Here is a 20,479-nt window from a genome sequence, read left to right as displayed (position 1 = left end):
GTGAGAGACGAGATAGCACTACAGATCCTGCACATCTTAAAAGAATAATAAGGAAATATCATGGATACTATATAAATACATATTTGACAACTTAAATGAAATGGGTAAATACTCAAAAACCACAAGCTAAAAATACTCACCCAACATGAAATAGATAGCCTGAATTGGTCATAACTATTAAAGAAATTGAATTCATATTATTAAATATCTCAAAAATAAAATCTCCAGACCCAGATTGTTTCACTGCCTAGTTCTATCAAACATTTAAAGAGAAAAAATGTGAATCCTACACAATTTTTTTCAGAAAACGGAACATTTCCTAGGTTAATTATGAGTCCAGAATATTTCTAATATTAAAACCAAACAGAAAATTATAAGAAAACTATAGACCAACATTCTTCAGGAACATTGAAACAAAACTATTCAAGAAAATATTAACAAATTGAACCTAGCAACATACAAATATAATAATGCACCGTAACCAAGTGGAGCTTATCCTGGTTATTCAAGGCTGGCTTAATATTTTAGAATATTTTAGTGTAATTCTTTATATTAACAGTCTAAGGAAGAACAAACACATGATCATATCAACTAATTCCAAAATGCATTTGACAGAATTCACATCCACTCATCATAAAACCTCTCAGCAAACTAGGCATAGAAGGGAATTTTCTCATCATGATAAAAGTCTCCAAAAGCAGGAACAACAAACTACAGCTGAAAACCATGCTAAATTGTGAAAGATTGTGTGTTTTCTTTATAAGTTGGAAAGCAAGGCAAGGATAGTTACTCACAGAATCCTATACTTGTATGAAAGTTTTCACCAGTGCAATGAGATAATAAAAAGAAATAACATGCTTGCAGTTTGGAAAGAAAGAATTAATCTCTCTTTTTTTCCTGAGAAGTAATTTTCTATGTAGAAAATCTGAGAAAGCTACCAAAATATTCTTAGAACTAGTAAGTGAGTTTAGCAAGTTCTTAGGAGACAAGATTAACAATGTAAAAATCAAAAATATTTATATTTATATTAGGAAACAATTGAAACCCAGACAGTACAGACATTACCATTTATAATAGTTTAAAAAACAAGAAGGAAGGAAGGAAGAAATTTAGGTATAAATCAACAGAATGTCTGGATATTCTATAAGCTGACAACTATGAAATACTAATGAGCAAAATTAAAGAACTATTAAATAAAGAGAGAAGCATAGCATGTTTGGTGATATAAAGATTCAACATATTCTCAAATCAACAATCCCCTTTACATTGATTAAGAGGATTAACACAATTCCAACGAATATTCCAGCAGAATTTTTTGTAGATATGGGCAAACTAATTCTAAAATGTATGGGAAAGGTGAATAAACTAGAAAAACCAAAGCAATTTGGAGAAGAAAATTAAGTTGGAGGAGTCATGCTACCTGATTTTATGAATCAATAAAAAGTTATAGCAATCAAAATTATATGATATTGATAAAGAGGCAGATCAATGGAACCAAATAGACAGTCTAGAAATTCATCCACACAAATATGGCCTATTGATTTTGACAAATTTTTAAAGGTAATTCAACAAAGAGTAGAGTTTTAAACAAATGCTGTTAGATCAATTGGACATACACATGGAATAAGATGAACATCACACCTTATACAAAATTAACTAGAAATAGGCCATAGATCTCAATGTGAAACCTAAATCTGTAAAACTGTTAGAAGAAAACATGATCTGGGATTGGAAAAAGAGTTCTTAGATATAACACCAAAAGCATGATCCATAAGAGAAAAAAAAAAGTTGGATTTTAACAAAATTAAAACCCCCTTTTCCGAGAAAACCAGTTAAAAGTATGAAAAAAAAAAAAAGCTTTAAACTGATACAAATTATTTTAAAGTCACAAGTCCAACAAAGGACTTGTGCTGAGAATTTATAAAGATCTCTCTAACCTCAATAATAACAAGTAGCTACCCAATTAAAAAAGGAGCAAAAACTTAAATAGACATTTCACTGAAGAGGACAGACAGATGGCAAATAGGTACATGAAAAGATGTGCAACATCACCGTCCACTAGGAAAATAAAAATTAAAGCCACAATGAGGAAAAAACAAAACAAAACACATTGACTAAAATGGCCCTGAGGCACATAGAGGAAAAGAAAAGAAACCTATCAACACCAAATGGTGACAATGTGGAGAAACTGGAACCCTCATATACTACTGGCGAGAGTGCAAAATGGTGCAGCCACCCTACAAAATCATTTAACAAGTCCTTATAATGTGACTTCCTTACTATATGCCCCAGAAATACCACTTGTAGATATTTACCCCAGAGAAATAAAAACTTCAGCTCACACAAAATCCAATACACAAATGTTTATTGAGGCTCTACTCATAATCACTAATACCTAGAAAAACTCAAGGATCTTCAACCAGTATGTGTCAGTTTATGTCCAAATCAAAAGACAGAAATCAAGTAGTAATTTAAAAAGGGATATTGTGATATCCAAATAATTATTTGGCTATGATGAGAGAATGATTATAAAGACATAAATAAAACTCCAAAGAGCACCTCAGGGCTGAGAGATAGTAGAAGGACAAAGTTGGGAGTGTTCCCTTCCTCAAGGCTGGGGTTCAGACATCCGTAGAAGAGGTGTGGTATTCACTGAATGGCAAGGAAGTTCTCCTACTTGCCTAGGTCAGAGCTAGTTCACAGTTTCTGGGAAAGCTGGAAGGAAACCTGTGGGGTGCAGTCAAGCCATGGCTGGTGGACGGGCATGTAGCATGGTCAGGCCATGACTATTTTAGGGTGCAGGCGAGCTGCAGTTGATATGGGGGTACACAGTGCCTTTGGAATGCCACTGTGGGCATGCGGCCTGGAATGCACAGTGCCCACATCAGGAAGACATGGGAAGGAGTCACCTGGCCTAAGCTAGGACTGCGAGGTCACTGAGCAACAGCTTCCTCTGGATATACTTAGTGCAGACCACCAGCAGATGCCTACACACATACACACACACTGCTGCCTGATGGTGCAGCACAAGTGAGAAAAAACACAGAATGCAGCAGCTGGAACCAGACGGACCCTTCTGTAATGCTTGTCCAACTCCCTGTACCAAAGAGGTGAATACTATACTCATTGTACGGGATGAATGCTTCAAAACTTCAATCTATTATGCAAAGCAGGTACTGAATGGTGAATTCAGAGCTGTGAGGTAATACATTGATAACTGGCAATACATTGATAACTGGCACAGGGTGAAGTAATTAACAAACAGTTGTGCAGGCAAACCATGGAACACTTCTCAGCAATGCAAAAGAATTCACCACTGAGACATGGCACCAGCTTGGATGAATGTCAATGCAGTATGCTGGGTAGAAAAAGCTAATATCCAAAGGTTACATGATTCCATTTCTATGAAATGTTCAAAAAGACAAAATGGTGACAGAACAGATTTGGGGTTTCCAGGAGTTAGGGATGGAGGAGGGCGGGTCTCAAAGAAAGAGACCTGATTGTCTTGGTGATTATGTGAATTTACATCCTATTTAAATGCATACAACTGTAAATCAAACAAACTAATTTTATTGCATGTTAATTTAAAAGTAAAAATGTAAACCCATTATCTCTAACCCTACCAAGATGTCCACTGCTCGTGGTACACCTGATGAAGGTGAAAGCTTCCCTGGCTCCACCTCATCTTCTGCCCCATGCAGTAAAGCCCCTAATGGTCCATTCTTCCAACGTGACTCTAACGTGGTTATTCTGCACAACATTCACCTGGTTCATGGGAAATTGGATGCCCACTTTCCCCACCGTTGCTCCCAGGCCTCCCTCTCTTTCCTTGCTCTCCAGCTGCACTTGTTCGAGCTGATCTCCCACGATCAATGATATCCTGCTGAGGATCAGGCACCAGTCTGATTTTTGAAACCCAACCAAAAGATTATAAACTCTTTCAAGATTTTTTTTACTTGTCTACGTTCCAATTACATGGATTCTGTGGGGATGAGAACTCAGCTCTGTACATCTTCAGCAGGGGTGAAATGTCAGTCTTCCCAGCTGGCAGACAAGCCTCGTGTCTATGAGTCGTGCCCTGGGAGATCTCTAACTGGGAGGCTGTAGTGTCTTTTGCATAGGTCTCCGCGGATGTGATTGCTGGACGACCAGTTTGGCTGCCCTTAGCAAGTCCTGCAGGAGTTTTGTCTAACATCTCTGTTTGAACTGAGAGGACACTTGTCACTCTTAGTCCTTAAATTTGTCCCCTTTGCCAAAATTCAAGGTCAACTGAAAAAGACCCCATTTAACCTCTGATTGTACCCATCCCCAGGTAAGTTTCTGTGCCTTTTAAAAAACCAACTATATACAGGCAAGTCTCTGACAAGTACTTGGCAGTTAAATATCACTTACTGGCTACTCTTACCTTTGTACTCTGGTTCATTTCATGTCTAGGAGTTTTTCATGAGCCCCACAACTGTAACTGGATTATTGAACAGGCTGAATTTACTAAGATATCTACAGAAAATGGCATTTCTCTTTTCCCACCTTTGCCTCACTACATGTTTTAAGGTCCCATTTGCTTCCACTGATCAGATACCATAGAAGCTATTTACAAATCAACCACTCAATTATGGATGGATGAATCTGTATGCAATTGTACCTTAACTCTAACGAGAGCTAATTGCACAGATGTGACAGAGAAAACGTTATGTGTTCACCAAAATCATTTTGTTTTTCTGAACACACAGGGCAGGCATTTTTCCCAGCCTTCTTTGTAGTTGGTTTTGGCCATGTGACTAATATTTTCTAGAAGGAAAGTGGATGTGATAGGGTGATTTCTAGGCTGAGTCAATGCAGATATAAGTTTTGCACACTCCTTCTTGGCCTTTGTGACCTTGGAAACTACATGCCTGAGATGGCATGGCCACATGATAAAGGTCTTCCTGACCCACATTGAACTTCTTCCAATGTGACTCTAACCTGGTTATTCTGCACAACATATGGGGGTACAAAGTAAACTACTTGTATTCAGCCACTGAAGTTTCTAGATGATTTATCATTGCAGTGGAGTTTAAAGTGTCCTAACTGACATAAAAGTAGAGTCTTTTCTTTTAGTAGAAAAGTAGTCTTTTTCTTAAGTAGAGTTCTCTTCCTTAACGTCTCAGCATGTTCTTAGGGATTTCTCATCTGAAGCCATCATACTTTTCAGAATTAAGAAATTCAATAGAAACAGTTATCTTTTGGTGGACAGCGTCCTGATTTCCCTCTGTGTTGTTCTGTCTCATTTCCCTGCATGCTTCTTCCGTCTTGCCTTCTCCTTCTGTGCTGTGTGCCTGTGACAAGACAGTTCAGGCAATCTTTGCTGTACTGAACTGAGCTCTTTGTGCACTGCCACGTAAGTGAAGATCCTAATGAAAAATCCTTCCCAACCCACTCTCAGACTTGCACAAGAGGTATTGACAACTTATTCCAATAGGTGCTCTTTCCAACACTTCTCTTTTCTTTCTTTTTGAGGCGGAGTCTCAGTCTGTCACCCAGGCTGGAGTGCAGTGGTGCAGTCTTGGCTCACTGCAACCTCTGCCTCCCAGGTTCAGGTGATTCTCCTGCCTCAACCTCCTGAGTAGCTGGGATCACAGGCTCATGCCGCACCAGCTAATTTTTGTATTTTTGGTAGAGACAGGGTTTTACCATGTTGGTCAGGCTGGTCTTGAACTCTTGACCTCAAGATCTGCCTTGGCCTCCCAAAGTGCTGGGATTATAGTCGTGAGCCACTGTGCCCGGCCACCTCCAACACTTTTCCAAGTCTTTCTGATTTTTCTCTTAAAATTAACTGAATGTTTCTTCCCTTTTGCCAGGTAGGTAGAATGTAGACATTTCTCGAAGAAAGCAGAATATACTGAAATCCCATCATTCAGCATATTTCTCAGTAAAATATGATTCACTATGAGCCCACAAGTGCAGGTATTTTATTGCAAGTGGGATTAATTGGTATAATCAATTATGATCACACGTACCCATCCAACATCACTCGTCCCACCCAACAACACACACAGACCTTGAACTCAGTAGAACAGGGCTGGATGCTGTGGGAGGAGCACATGCAGTGTAGCTTTCAAAGATGTTCTTGGTCATTTGATTTCCTACAGATCCCATCACTTTCTCCATGCTGTGAGATTCCTATCAAAGTTGCCGAAATAGCCTCATTCTGGGTACCCTACTAGTCTTGATCCTTAGGGTTTATATCACTATTCCATATAAAATTGTGAATAGTCTGTTACTTTTGTATGAGGAGCTTACAAACCCTGGGTGTTCTTGGTTCTTGAACGAAATTCAGTGCTGGTGAGGCCACACCCTTGAGTGTGGAGGAGGCAGAGACAACGTCTGGGCCTCTGAATTTTGCCCCTGCCCCTGCTGTCTTATGCCTTACAAGCTCATTATGGTTTCTGATACAGAAAACATCCTGACCCTCTTACCTTAGTAGTTCCAGTAATGACTTTGGACCAAGAACCAGGTGCACAATTCATTTGCCTACGAAATGGCATAATCCCACTCAAGCTGGTTCAATTATCAAAATATGACCTCACTGTAAAAGTAAAAGCTTTTTTTTTTTTTTTTTTTTTGAGACAGGGTCTGACTCTGTTGCCCAGGCTGAAATGCAGTGGCTCGACCATGGCTCACTGTAGCCCCAACCTCCTGGGCTTAGATTATAGGCATGAGCCACTGCTCCCACCTGGCCCAAGAGGCTTTCACCTTCATTTACATCTGAGTACCTGGCAAATACCCCATGGACAAGTCCTGCCTACTGGTTGACAAGAGCCTATTACCCACCCCTCCCCCCCACTTCTAGCCTCACAAATTTCTGGAACCACACATATTGTGTTTCCCAGGCCTTCTTTGCCTAGTGTTCACTAATTGTCTCTTACCAATGTTTGGGTTTTACTTCTTTTTGTTTTTTTGTTCAGGGGCTTGCTTTCATCTGTGTGTCATGAAGGTGATGCAGAAGTGAAGTATTCAATCAAAGGGAAGGATGTCTTATCAGTTATGGAAGTTCAGGCCAGCAGGGAAGTATTTGGGGACCGAGTGGCATTGCTAGCCCATGTTAAAGAGGTGAAGATATTTATTTGGGCCTCAACTTAAAGCACTGGGGGAAACTAAATGTGGAGGTTTAATCTTGCTCTCTCCTTCTGAGGCACCTTTGGCAGCTTGGTATAGAAATGCTTGCTGGTCTCTGCTTCAGTGGCCACCCATCTGGTAGCTACAGGGTCAATTCTGTAGCAGAGCTTTCTGGGATAAGCAGTTCCTTTCAATGATTTAATACAGATGAACCTTTGGAGAGTCTCTCCAGTGCTTCATCAAAAACCTTCCCTTTGCTGAAGGCTGATAATCATGAGTGTGATATTGCTAAGGGACATAAATTCTGTCTTGTAACAAAGAACAGATTTCAAAAGTTAAAAGCTACCTGTGGAAGCATCCTGTACCAGGGATACTGGCAGATATACCTTCTATTCTAATAGAGTACCAAAGAAAATGTAGGTTCTGCCAATTGAGACAACAAAGAGAACAAATTATTTTATAGGTCACAACTAGCTCCATCACAGGGAGCCAGAGCCAGGCAGTGAAAAACTCTCCTAAAGATTTCGTCTATGGACTGAATTACATCTGCCTAAAGGCACATGTTGAAGCCCTAACCTCTAACTGCATTGTAACTGTGTTTTGGTGATAGCGTCTTTAGGAGGTAAAGTTAAGGAGGTAATAAGGGTAGGACCCTGGACCAAAAGGATCATTGCCCTTACAAGAAGAAACTAGAGATTCTCTCTCTGTCACACTAGCTTGCACAGAAAAAGTCCATGTGAGGACAGAGAAAGAAGACAGCCGTCAGGAAGAGAGGCCTCACCAGAAACCTAATCAGCTACCACCTTGATCTCGGACTTCCCAGCCTCCAGAACCATGAGAAAATAAATGTCTATTGTTTAAGCCACCCAGCATGTGGTAATTTGTTATAAGAGCCTGGGCAAATTAATACAGTTCCCAAGCTTCCCTGGGTGTGTGATGCTGGAGATGATATGAAGCAGGCAGAAGCCTTGAAAGAGGAATAAGTTTACCTGGACTGAATCACAGAAAATGAGAGGTGACAGTGGTTACCGGCATGAGAGTTGGTTCTTTGAAGACTAATTGTAAATAAAGTTCAGCTGGCTTCCTCCACATTCGTGCATATCCTTGAAGCCTGAGTAAAGGAGAAAACTGCAATCTCCTCTGGTCCAAGGTATCCACATCTCACTGGCTTATGTTTGGCATGTCCATGTATCTAAATTGCCTGAGTATCTATCAGCAATCCTTCTGCTAACAAAAGCAGCCTATTCCCAATGTCAGTACATGTTATCCACCTACCTTAAGGTGAATCAGTGTTTCTCAAAATCCAGTGTCATGGTCCCCCTAAGGGAATAGGAATTTAGTTAAGGAAAGAAAGAAAAAGAGTAATTTTACAAAGAGGAGAGGGAAAACAGACAAACTAGGCATTCCTAACATAGGTGCTGGTGGTGATGGGCTGACTGGGGCGGAAGTGGGAGGGGATCAGCCCTTGGAATGAAGAGGAAAGTTTAGGGAAGATACAGTTGCTAGCTCAGCCTTTTTAGGGTTCAACTAGCCCTGTGGCTCATTTTCCACATTGTCATCATCTTTTTCCACCAGTGGTGACTGGTGACAATGTGGGTAAATAGAGAAAGACGATAAATTTCATTTTTAACCACCTCACTGTCTTATTTTAACTGTCCAATAAATTTATGATGTCTTGTGTACCAGTAACTTATTAGGAAGTATTATAGAATACTGAGGGATATTAGGCTTTTCCCTATATGGAGTTTATAATCACCTTGAAATAAAATGAATCTAATACTAATCTAGTATCAATTCTGTACTAAGCGTTTTTCTTTCTGTTATGTGTCACTTCACCTAATCCTCAAGCATCTTTAGGATAGGCTCCATCATCATCATCATCATTGTGGATAAAGTAGCTGAGAATGAAAGAGGTTTAAGATGTCCTCAGTTCACATAGCTTCAAATTTTTCCTCTTGCAAAATTTGTATTCCCTTAGGAAAGCTATTATAGTAGAACTGTAGGAATGTGACATTAACTCTCGTACGAAGATCTGTCTTGTTACAAAGCTTACATTCATGTCCACCCCATCCACCCACACTACACTGTGGTATTTACCCTCTCCTTCCATATTGGGGGATCTCTTGGACTTGATTTTACCCTTTACCACCCCCCTCTGTTTCTCTCTGAGCAGTGGAAGTTTGACTTTGGGGGTCAGAGACAGAGCTCAGCTTTCTGTCCTGAAAGCAGGGTCATAGTTTTTGACTTCTTTCCAGCTTAAGATGCAGGCTTTCAATTTAGGGGTATGATATACCAGAACTTGATCCAAGGCCATCCAGCTTAATTGCTAGCTATGGTCTTGGAAAGCAAATCATCTTTCTGGACAGCATTGACCAATTCTCTATCACTACTCTTTTTCATTCTTCCTAAAAAAGAATATAAATTTGAGCCCTGACAAAGTAACAAGTATTCAGGGACAACCAAAAGATACTTTAGTTTCAGAGTGCTACACAAATACTGTCTGGTAAAGTCAGCTATGACACGTTACGGGAGGGAAGAACAGGTGTGCTGATACTTTGTTGAAAACTATTCTTAGAGATGACTTTCTAATTCATCATGTGTAAAATATAGTGTCAGTTCTGCTTTTTCTTTTTTTCCTTTTGAGTTTCTCTAAAACAAAAGTTGCCTCTAGAAAACTGAGGGTAAAAAGGGAAGAATGAACCCTAAGCTCCTCTTCTGTCTGTACACAGCTGAAACTCTGGGGGATGGGAGATTCCCTTGCAGTGTGTACCACCTTCAATTAGTCCCATGAGGGAAGACAGGATATGGCAACCTAAATTATAAGGCATCTGCTGGAGAGGATATCTGGCTATTCCTTCCCTGCCATTGGGCTTTATGTGTGAGAGGGTATCTAAGAGCAGATGACAAAAACCACAGGGATTGTTGGGACTGGCACCAACAAGGGGTCAGGAAGGCAGGTCAGAAAAGGTCAAGTTTCTACAACCAATACAGTTATCTGAATAATTATCAAAACTGTCAGTTATCCAATAGCTTGCTGCTGACCTAAAATTCCAGGATGATTCTTTTAACTCTCCGCTTTGCAAGTGAAAACTGTTTATTTTTTCTCTTCACCATCACAAATATGGACAGGAAAGTGCCCAGCACCCTGTGATACTCCAATGAACCTGTGAATGGATCTCTTCCAAGAAATTAAGTGAACTGATAATTATTATTTAGATCATATTACCATGTAGACACATCAAGACGAATTTGGTTCAATTAACTATGAAGCTCCAACTGAAAGGCTTCCTCTTATCAATTACCCTGGTCCTTCCTAAATGTCTGCATCCTCTTTCTAGTCAGAGAAGCCTGCACAACACAAGTGTGTTCTTTTAGCACAACACCCTCTCCCTGAGGCATCTTTTTCTTTCCTGTTATTCCCAGGATAGATGACAACACATTCTGCACATCAGTTGAACGAATGGAAGTCTTGCTTATTCCCATTTCATCCTCTCCCTGCTTTTTATTACTTAGTGCTTTCTATGTGCCAGACACTATTATAAGCACCCTATTTAATTGTATTACACTCATTTAATTGTATTAATTAGTTTTATTAATTTGATCTTTATTCTCTTGTAAATGAACATCAGGTTTTCCAGCGCCAGGGTATTCTTTATATACTGAACTGTCTTGACACACTTGTCAGAAATCAATTAACCATAAAAGAAAAGGATTTTTGAGTTGTCCATCCTGTTCTATTGTTCTCTATGTCTGTTCTTATGCCAGCATCTCATTATTTTGATTACTCTAGTTTTGTAGTAAGTTTTGAATTTGGGAAATATCAGTTTTCCAAATTTGATCTTCTTTTAATAAGATTTGTTGGGCATATTATATATGAATTTCAGGACCAGCTTGTCAATTTCTGAAAGAGGAGAAAAGAAACCTATGACTTTGGTAGAGATTGTGTTGAATCTGTAGTTTATTTTTGAGACTGTCACCTACATAACAATATTAAGTCTTCTGACGCATTAACAGAGATATCTTTCCATTTATTTAGATCTTCTTTAACTACATTCAACAATTTTTTCAGAATACAAGTGTGACACTTTTTTGATAAACTTATTCCTAAGAATTTTATGTTTTGATGCTATTGTAAATGGCATTGTTTTCTTAAGTCCATTTTGTTTTATTCATTGTCACTATAAAACACACTTTGTTTTTGCATATTGATCTTATATCATACAAGTTTGCTGAACTCATTTCTTGCATCTAATAGTTTTTTAGTCAATTATTTAGGATATTCTACTTAAATATTTTAGGATAATCTATTTAAAAGATCATGCAAGTGAAAATAGTTTTACTTTTTTCCTTCCATCTGAATGCCTTTTATTTTATTTTTTTCATTTTCTAAATGCCCCGGTTAAAAGCAGTTCTAGCATAATATTGAATGGAAATAGAAACAGTGTTTATCCTTGCCTTGTTCCTGTTCTTTCAGAGAAATGTACTTAGGTCTTTCCCCATTAAGTATGATGTTGGCTGTCCATTATCATGTTGAGGAAGTTTTCTTGCATTCCTGACCTGTGGAATGTTTTTAAAATAAAAGGTGGTTGATTTTGTCAAATGTCTTTCTAAGTCTGTTAAAATGGTCATGTGGTTTTGCCTTAATTCTATTCATATGCATGTTATATGAAATAATTTTTAAATGTTAAACCAACCTTGCCTTCCTGGGATAAATCCCACTTCGTATACATAAGCTTGAGTTGTTATGACTTGTTGATGAATTGACACTTCTTTTTCTTAAATGTCTCTTTATCTCTGTAACATTTGTTATTTTAAAGCTTATTTTGTCTGTGTAAAGCCACTCAAGCTCTCTTAGCATGCTGTTTTTGTGATATATTTTTTCCCATTTTTTTACTTTCAACCTACTGGTATCTTTGAAACTAAAATGTGACTTCTGTAGACAGTATGTAGTCTCCTAACTTTTTCTGCCTAAAAACTGGATAGTTTAGATGATATCTTGTAGCAATTCTTGATGCTGCTTTCTCCCCCTCCCCCAACTCCAGGGCTTGTTTCTGCTTAATTGTTTGCTGTTCGGTTTAGTGACTTGGCTGGACTATTTCAGCAAATTCTATTCTCCTTTGCAGCTTATTATATTGCTCCTTAGCCAGTGAAGCCTGGGGCATGCTCATAATCTCCCTAAGGCCTTTCTCTCACTCCCTAGAATAGCAGTGGTTTTAGTGGGCTTCTCTGACTTTCTTTCACTGATCTGTTAAGCTTCTGGTTGGTCTGTTGTATCTATTGATATCACACTCAACTGTTAGCCTCCAGGAACTGCTGGCTGAAATGCCCTATGGTTTTCAACAATATCCAATGCCTTGGGTCATAAATTACTCCACAGTCTGATCCAATTAAGTCAGTCCCCTTTGCACGGTAATCTTTGAGGCCAGTCTTTGAGATATGTTATACCTCAGGAGGGTTCTCTTCAACCATCTCTTTTTCTAGTTGTTCTGTTAAACGTCTAGTAGGTCTACCCTTTAACTTACTGCAATCATGGAGCTACTAGCTTCTCTTCCTTGCTTACAACCTAAATCTTCATTGTTGTTGACAGTGCCTTTAGGCTTCAACATCTCTATACTTTGTTTCAAATAAAGTTAGTCTACTTAGAGTTAGCTGTAAGTTTTCTGTTCTATAGCTTCTCTCCTCTCCTCAAACCTCTGTTCCACTATTCTGGAGATGGGGACAGAGACAGTTACCTGCTTCTCTTGGAGTGATACCCCTGGTGGGTGAGTGAGATGCTAGACTGGGGCGGTAGGCACTTGTCATGTTGGTTTATTTCCCCTGTGGTGAAAACTCAGTCTTATGAGCAAGTTGTGAGTTACTGGGGTCTAATATTCCTAGTCTGCTGTTTCTGGAGCAGTTTCAGTCCTATGAGTGGGGCTGTTTGGAAGAAAGGATCTTTCAGTTACACTTGCCTGCAATCAAGTTTGTTCAACATATTTCTGAGGGGGTAGGGCGGAGTTTGGTTACATATACTGACAGCCTGACTTTTTTGGGTAGAAGCTGCAGTCCTAAACTGGGATCTGAGATTAGAGGGAGTCCCATCCTTTTGAGTACATTCATCCAGAATAGAGATTTTCTCACACTGAGCTGAGGGTTGGGTAGAGAAAATAGGTCATGCCTTCAGGTCTTACCAATATTTAGAAGATTTGTTTCAATTTCTGTCTGCTTTTAGGACAATTTCCAGAGACTGGATGGTTGCTTTTGATTTTTAATAATCTCACCAGTTATAGTTGTTTCACTCGGGAGAAAGTCTAAGGAGCTTCTCATACTGTCATTTTGGAAGAGCTTCTCCCTTCTTCCCCCTTTCCCCTCACTTTTGCTGCCTTTGGTTTGCACCTCTCATGGGAGCTTTGTCTGACATACGCTTTACTGGGGAGCTTATATTAAGAAAGCATTTTGGAAAGAACTACATGAATGGAAGCGATGCCAATGGCTGATGAAGTGGGCTGCTACATCTTTTTTTTTTTTTTGAGACGGAGTTTCGCTCTTGTTACCCAGGCTGGAGTGCAATGGCGCGATCTCGGCTCACCGCAACCTCCGCCTCCTGGGTTCAGGCAATTCTCCTGCCTCGGCGTCCTGAGTAGCTGGGATTACAGGCACACGCCACCATGCCCAGCTGATTTTTTGTATTTTTAGTAGAGACGGGGTTTCACCATGTTGACCAGGATGGTCTCGATCTCTTGACCTCGTGATCCACCCGCCTCAGCCTCCCAAAGTGCTGGGATTATAGGCTTGAGCCACCGCGCCTGGCCGGGCTGCTACATCTTAACCTGGACCACAAGTTAGTAGACTGTTGCAGAGCTTAAGTTGTTCTCCTGCCATCCTCATGAGACTGGCGTTCTTACTCTGAGAGAGACTGGACTATCAGCCATCAGGTGATCATAAGGCTAAACGAGTTGCCATATAGCCACAGAATTTTGAATTTTAGAGCAGGAAAAAGCTACCAAGTATGGACAGCATCTTTATTTTATAGATGAGAAAAACTACAGCTGGAACAGGTAATTTTCCAAAGCCAATTAGATAATTAGTATCTGAGTACATAAGTTTTCTGATTCTTAGTTTTGATCTTTTCACAAGGTACTATGGGAGACTCACTCCCTCATTCTTTTTAGAAAAAAAAGTACAATAAAAATTCAAATAAAAATAAAATGCATATCATAAAACAGCTTTCTATGAAAAGATATTCATATATTCTTTGAGAAAAAATAATTAACTCAATATGGATGCCCTGCTTGTCATCCACCTGATTTGTCTCATTTCAGTGACTGAATCCAATCTATTTTGGAGTCAAACTGAAGGAAAAAGAAAAAAAATTTATCTGTGAATTTTAATTCTATTGCCTCATATAAATTTGCATCTAAGTGTTAGCCCTTCTCAACCATTCCTTTCTCAATTTTCCAGTGCTCTTTGCTGAGTGTGTGTGTGTGTGTGTGTGTGTGTGTGTGTGTGTTGGGTGGGGGGGAATCTCCTGCAGTCACTAATATGAACTAAGAAAAAAACAAAACACAAAGAATCTTGCAGTTTGATGTAAAAGTGATATTGAGGTAGTATATGGATGGTGTATTATTCCGATTTTTTACTGAGTATCCGTAATCATTGAAAAAGTGTTGTATCTTATCGTATAAGAAAAAGAAATATAATTTAAAATAAAAACTAATCTTTAAGTGCCAGTTATATGCCAAATTCTTTGCCTGCTTTATGTTATTTAATGTTCCTAGCCACTCAATGAGGCAGATATTTTCCTCCCCATTTCAGGTAAGGAATCTCTGAAAGGTGATGAACTTCGCTAGAGTCACCTGGCCACAAATAGAAGAGCAAGAAGTAGGCTCATAAAAATCATCTCAAAATTCTTTAATCAACACTCTATGGTGCTGCTTCTTTTCAATAACAATTTTTTTTTTTAAGTGGAAAATCTGGATGTGCCATGGAGTTTTACAAATCCAGGTATTTAGATGTATTTATGGAATTTGTTCTTTGGCTTCTTGTTTTTTAAAAATTACAGTGTAAAGTTCATAGAGAGCTGGAACTTCATTCCTTCTGTGAGTGACTGCTCATGGAGTCTGATAACGTGCAAAAGTTTGTGTTTGCTACCATCCTTGTTACCACCTCTTTCTCATCCTCCTTCTTCCTCATGTATAAATACCATATAACACAATTCACCAGGACAGTTCTGGTGTGTGCCTATAGCTTTGCGTAATTATTAATTATTTATCCCCAAAGTGTCCTGGTTTGAATAATTTCATGGTCACCTTAATAGTTATCACTAAACGTGTCAAGGGTGTTGTATTGCAGGTGCCCACTAGGTGTCAGCAGTGTGACCTCCAGAGAACACTCGGAAAAAGGATTTCATTACAAAAGTCAAATCAGAGCAAGTAATTAAGTATAGTTCAAGAGCTACCTGAAGCCTTGGCCATTCAAAACAAACGAGAGGGCAGGGGGAGGAGAAAAGGAACAGGTGCAGAACAGGTAGTTCCTTCTTGGGATCTGATACAGAGGGAAGGGTTCCTTTCCTCATCAGAAGGACGCCAATGATCTGTGGAATGAGCACTATGGTATGCTTTTAAATTTTCACCCACAAGACAAAGCCAATATGCAGTGAAATGAGAAAACAGCCTTAAATGGAGAGATTTTTATTCCTTTTATAAATTGCTCAAGCCATGATCGGATGGAGGTCCTCCAGGTAACTCCATGGGCTTTAACAAGTCTATTGAATAACTGCTTTAGAGTTGGAAGCTGAGTTGCCTGAACACAAATGGTTTAAAGAAGATTAGAGAGCATCTACATGCAGAGCTCAATAATACACTCGGAATCTTCTTGGAAGGACCCAGGGACTGTACTTGTATTACCTTTGATCCAGGTGGATGCAGACACTCCCTAGAAGCCTCTCCAACTTCAGATGTGTGGCATATATCCACACACAGGGGCGTAAGTAGGAGAAGCCCACAAGAATGGCTCTGCAGATGTTCATGACTTTCGGTTCTTGGAATTGTTTGCTACTGCTAGTGGCTCTTGAGTATTCTAAAGCATCTTCTGATGTTAATGAATCTGCAAATTCCACCGCTCAGCATGCACCTAACGCTTGGTTTGCTGCTTCCAGCTCAGAGCCAGATGAGAGGATATCTGTTTTTGAACTGGATTATGACTATGTACAAATTCCTTATGAGGTCACTCTCTGGATACTTCTAGCATCCCTTGCAAAAATAGGTAAGTTCTTAAACACCTGGTTTGGTGAGTTTTTTTGTTGTTGTTGTTCGTAAGACAGTGAATGTGAAAATGCCTTATAGATAATGGGCTAAAAGGATTATAATTATTACTGCTATTACATTAAAAATTCTCTTTCCTTCAGTCAAGGGACAGTCACAACTGCTTTTTACTAAGCTAAGTAATGCTGCAGGATTGTGCTTTGAAATTTAAGCGCATACTTCTGGGTCCTGGGCTGTGTTCGTTTCATCTCATTTTAGGGTGACAACCATCTGACATTATTGACATAGAAAACCCTCAAATTCTATGCTTTAAAAATATAGAGAATAAAGCACGTAAACCTGGGCATGATGCAAGGTGGAAATTTCAGGAACCACATAATGTTTCTTCTGTAAAATTTTCTTGGCTGTGTAATTGTAGGCTTCATCAATGACCCCATTGTTTATTCTTTAAAAGTGGCATGTGCTTTTTGCAAATTGACAGAAAGCAAGGAAAAAGAAAACCACAGGCAACTCATATCACTCAGTGATGGGATGTGGGGGCATATAAGATGATATCTGTCAGTAAAATATCAGTTTAGACCTAAGCCAAGTGGGGCCAGTGAGGCATCTCTAGTTTCCTTTGTGAACTAATGTGTATCCAAGTCAATAGATTCCATTCCAATCAAGGGATCTTTAAGTCAAAAACCAAAGAGGTGGTTATACTCTGTGATTACTTAATCCCTAACTAAACCCCCCTGTCTCTTTAAAACCGCCTTACTCCAAAGTGGAAAATTAATACAATTATCTCAAGTGTAAGCACAATGTCTCCTTTGCCCCAGCTATAAATATTACGTTATTTGAGTATATAGATTGCCTTACTGAGATCAAATCTATGAAACATTTTGATTCTCATTTATGTACATATGTATATTTTCTCTAGGATGAGTGTGAAATGTGGGTTGAGCCTTGAGGTCTGGCAGTTACCTTCTGTGGGCTCTGTCTATTCACCTAGCTCCCTCCCCATGAGTGTTGGGGACACTGGTGTCGGTGTCTTCTTTAGACTCTCCTTTATAACTGCTATTCATTTTGAGCTAGTAAAGTGTGAAGATTAAATAGGAATTGTTAGTTTGAAGGACTCTTGTGTTATTTGTTCAGTGATTAAGTTACACAAAGGGTCTTACATAATTTTTCAGAGGTATTCAAGTAAAAATGGCTTTCCAAATGGATAACATTCCCAGTTCAGAGCAGCCTAACATCTTTCGTGAAATCGTATGGACACTGATTATATTCCAGGTGATCTTACTTGGTACTTGAGTTTTCCTTTTAAATCTATATGCTGGAGATTCTGTGCTCCCTGCTCCCCACTCTACAACCTGGCTTCCTCTTCGCAGAAATGGCTCAAGTCCATCTGAGTACGAGGACACTAGTCCAGTCACCGACTAGCTAGTTGCTGTGTCTATCAATAAACATCTAAATGCAGAAAGGGTGCATTTTGTATTGGTTTTATATTTGTGTAAAACCTAGCTTGTTTTCTAGAGGGATTGTATGTACCCAGATTCATTCTGTCTAGGAGTGAAGAGCACTGTGAAAACACGATTGTTCATAGAACTGTTGTTTTAAATGTTCTTGATTTTCATGATGTAATTTAACATACTTTAGGAAAAAAGAGTAGGATATCAGCACATGCTTATTCAAATACAATTTCATATTAATCAGTCTTGAAGAATTTAGATTATTTTTATATTCCATATGGACATGAGGAGTGAGGAGAAAAAAAGGCCATATTTATCGAATATATGTTATGTGCCAAGTACTAGGCTGGTAGCTTTATGTATAAGGGCTTATTTACTAGGGCGAAAATAATAATAATGATGATTTCAAATTTTAACACTTAAGGAATTCATATGGGTTTTTAAAGATTCTAATCTAAGATGTGAATCAGAATAAAATTAATAATCATTATAATGATTCATTCTTTTGTTCCTCCTTCTGTCAAGGCACATTTTCTGAGCACCCATGAAATACGTGGAAATGACCATGATTCCTGACCTCAAGGGACTTGGTCTAATGGGGAAGACAGGTTAATTTAGTACTTACTACCCGTAGACACACTGACAGAAAAACATCAAAACTCTCCCCCAATCCCTTTAAAAGCATGCAATTATTCATTTATGAAATAAAGATAATGTAGAACAAAGATAATACAAAGCCACCTCAGACTTTGTGGTTTATCTTCTACTTCGGTTCCAAGTCCTAGAACATCACAGACGAATGCTCCTTGAATCTTTGGGAGGAACTGAATTATAGGGCCTTCTTTGACTTTCAAACGGGACTTTTAATATTTGTGTCAATTTAAGTTCTAAGGACTGATACTCTAGATTCTAAGTGATTGACTCTATTGTCCATCACGAAAGGGAAAAGTTTTAAAATGTGAAAGGCATGTAGCATTTCCCTTTACAGGGTCCTGCTTATGAATGTGTGACCTCTTCCTGCTACAACTGTGTAGTGTGCAACTCGGCTTAAGGCAGGTAAATGTTGGATCCATTTCAGGAAACTGGATCCCTGACAGCAGGGCCAAACTGGGGAGCCAGAGGGCCTGAGAAAATCACTCTATGGGCTCTTCCACCTCCTTCATATATTAAAAAACAGTTAAGTTTGGTTAAAATAAGCACTAACTGAAGAAGAAGGAGGAGGAGGAGGAAAAGGGTAAGGAGAAAAAGAAGGAGGAGATGGATAAGGAGAAGGAGGAGGAAAAAAGGAGAAGAAAGAAGGAGAATGAAGAGGAGGAAGAGGAAATGGAGAAATAAGTAGCTATTAGAAAATAGAGTTCAGTGCTCCAGAAGAAGTGCCTGCACTGACCCTGAAGCCAAATGAAAGTGGGGACGATCTGATTTCTTGGTGATCATTATACCCGTTGTGTTAACTTGCTTGTTTATGGTGAACGAAGAAGTTCAAAGCCATAGTCAGGGTAGCCCACACCATCTTTGGATGGCTGAATCTATTAATTCCCAAGGAGACATTGCTGGCTCCCCATGGCCTGAGGCTGGGAGCCCACCATCATCCTTAAGTTTGAATTCAACATCTTCCATTATTTGTCTCAAAATCATCTACCAAGTCTTCTGACACTTTTCCCAATTCAAAGATGGCTCCAGCTTAGTGGATTCCCTCCCTCAATGAATGTCAAAGATATTCTGGCTAGGCCGTTTCTTCCTCTGTTCTTTCACTCTTGATGTTCTTCCCACCTAAAATCTCTCCCATTCTGTTAACCAAATATGCAAATTCTCACCATTCTCCAACAACCTATTCAATCTCTTCTCATGATAAAGCTTCTCTGATAAACATTTAACTGTTTATTCATTCATTTATACACTTACAGATGCTTTCAGCAAGTAGGCCAGCTGTTGTGGACAAGATACTCTGCTAAGCATTTGGGGGGATACAAAGATGTAAATCATTCTGCCTGAGTTTGGGGAGTTTCCAGATTAGTGGGGGACATGAATCATGCACAAAAAATAGTAGACAGGGATCATTGTTATTAAGCAGAATCAGATAAAATGTTTTATTAATAGTAATTCAGAGGAAGATATGAACTCAGGAAGAAGCTAGGGAAAGCTAAGCCTCAGAGGATGAGCAGGACGTAAAGGTATCAAGGAAAAGGACAATCCAAGCAGTCACAATAGAGTAAGAAGATAAGAAAGAGGCCTAAAGAGTGACAAGGCCTTTGCCTGGGTGAATGCAGGCTACCATGAAGATAATGCAGAGTGTGTGGGAGATGGAGAGAACCCCATGGTGATCTGCTGAGCTCTGATCTCTCAGCAGGTCTGACGATATGTTCAGTATACCCTTCGTTATATACGTACATGTCATCTTCTTATTTGTTTATGTCTTGTTTCAAAAACTTTATTAACCGTGGGAATTGCAGCTGTCTACCTCTTTGGTCTTCTACCTGGCAGTACTTAACAGTAATCTTTGCACGGTGAGGCTCAACTAATATCCCCTGTTTACAATCCAGGAGATGCCTTCTGTGCCTTCAGAATCTTAGGTGGAACTGAGACAATCAGAGACCCGTGGTGTAGGAAAATCATCTGGCAGTAGAGTGTGGAATGGCTTGGGGGTTGAGGGTGAGATTGGAGGTCAGGAAGACAATGCAAACATTAGGATGA

At 39.2% G+C, this 20,479-nt stretch overlaps 1 protein-coding gene across 1 annotated transcript in view; it reads left to right on the top strand.

The window, feature by feature from the left end:
• Positions 1-15,553: 15,553 nt before the first annotated feature.
• The window catches only part of SLC9A4 (solute carrier family 9 member A4), a 62,534-nt gene continuing 57,608 nt past the window's right edge, over positions 15,554-20,479 (top strand). Inside the window, exon 1 of the mRNA XM_017547850.2 lies at positions 15,554-16,338. Within this exon, the coding sequence (XP_017403339.1) occupies positions 16,083-16,338 (256 nt within the window). The 5' untranslated portion in view covers positions 15,554-16,082. The remainder of the gene's footprint in view (positions 16,339-20,479) is intronic.

This window comes from Cebus imitator, unplaced genomic scaffold (genome assembly GCF_001604975.1).
Source record: "Cebus imitator isolate Cc_AM_T3 unplaced genomic scaffold, Cebus_imitator-1.0 Scaffold202, whole genome shotgun sequence".
NCBI classification, from domain to species: Eukaryota; Metazoa; Chordata; class Mammalia; order Primates; family Cebidae; genus Cebus; species Cebus imitator.
This window is presented reverse-complemented; position numbering and strand designations above follow the sequence as displayed.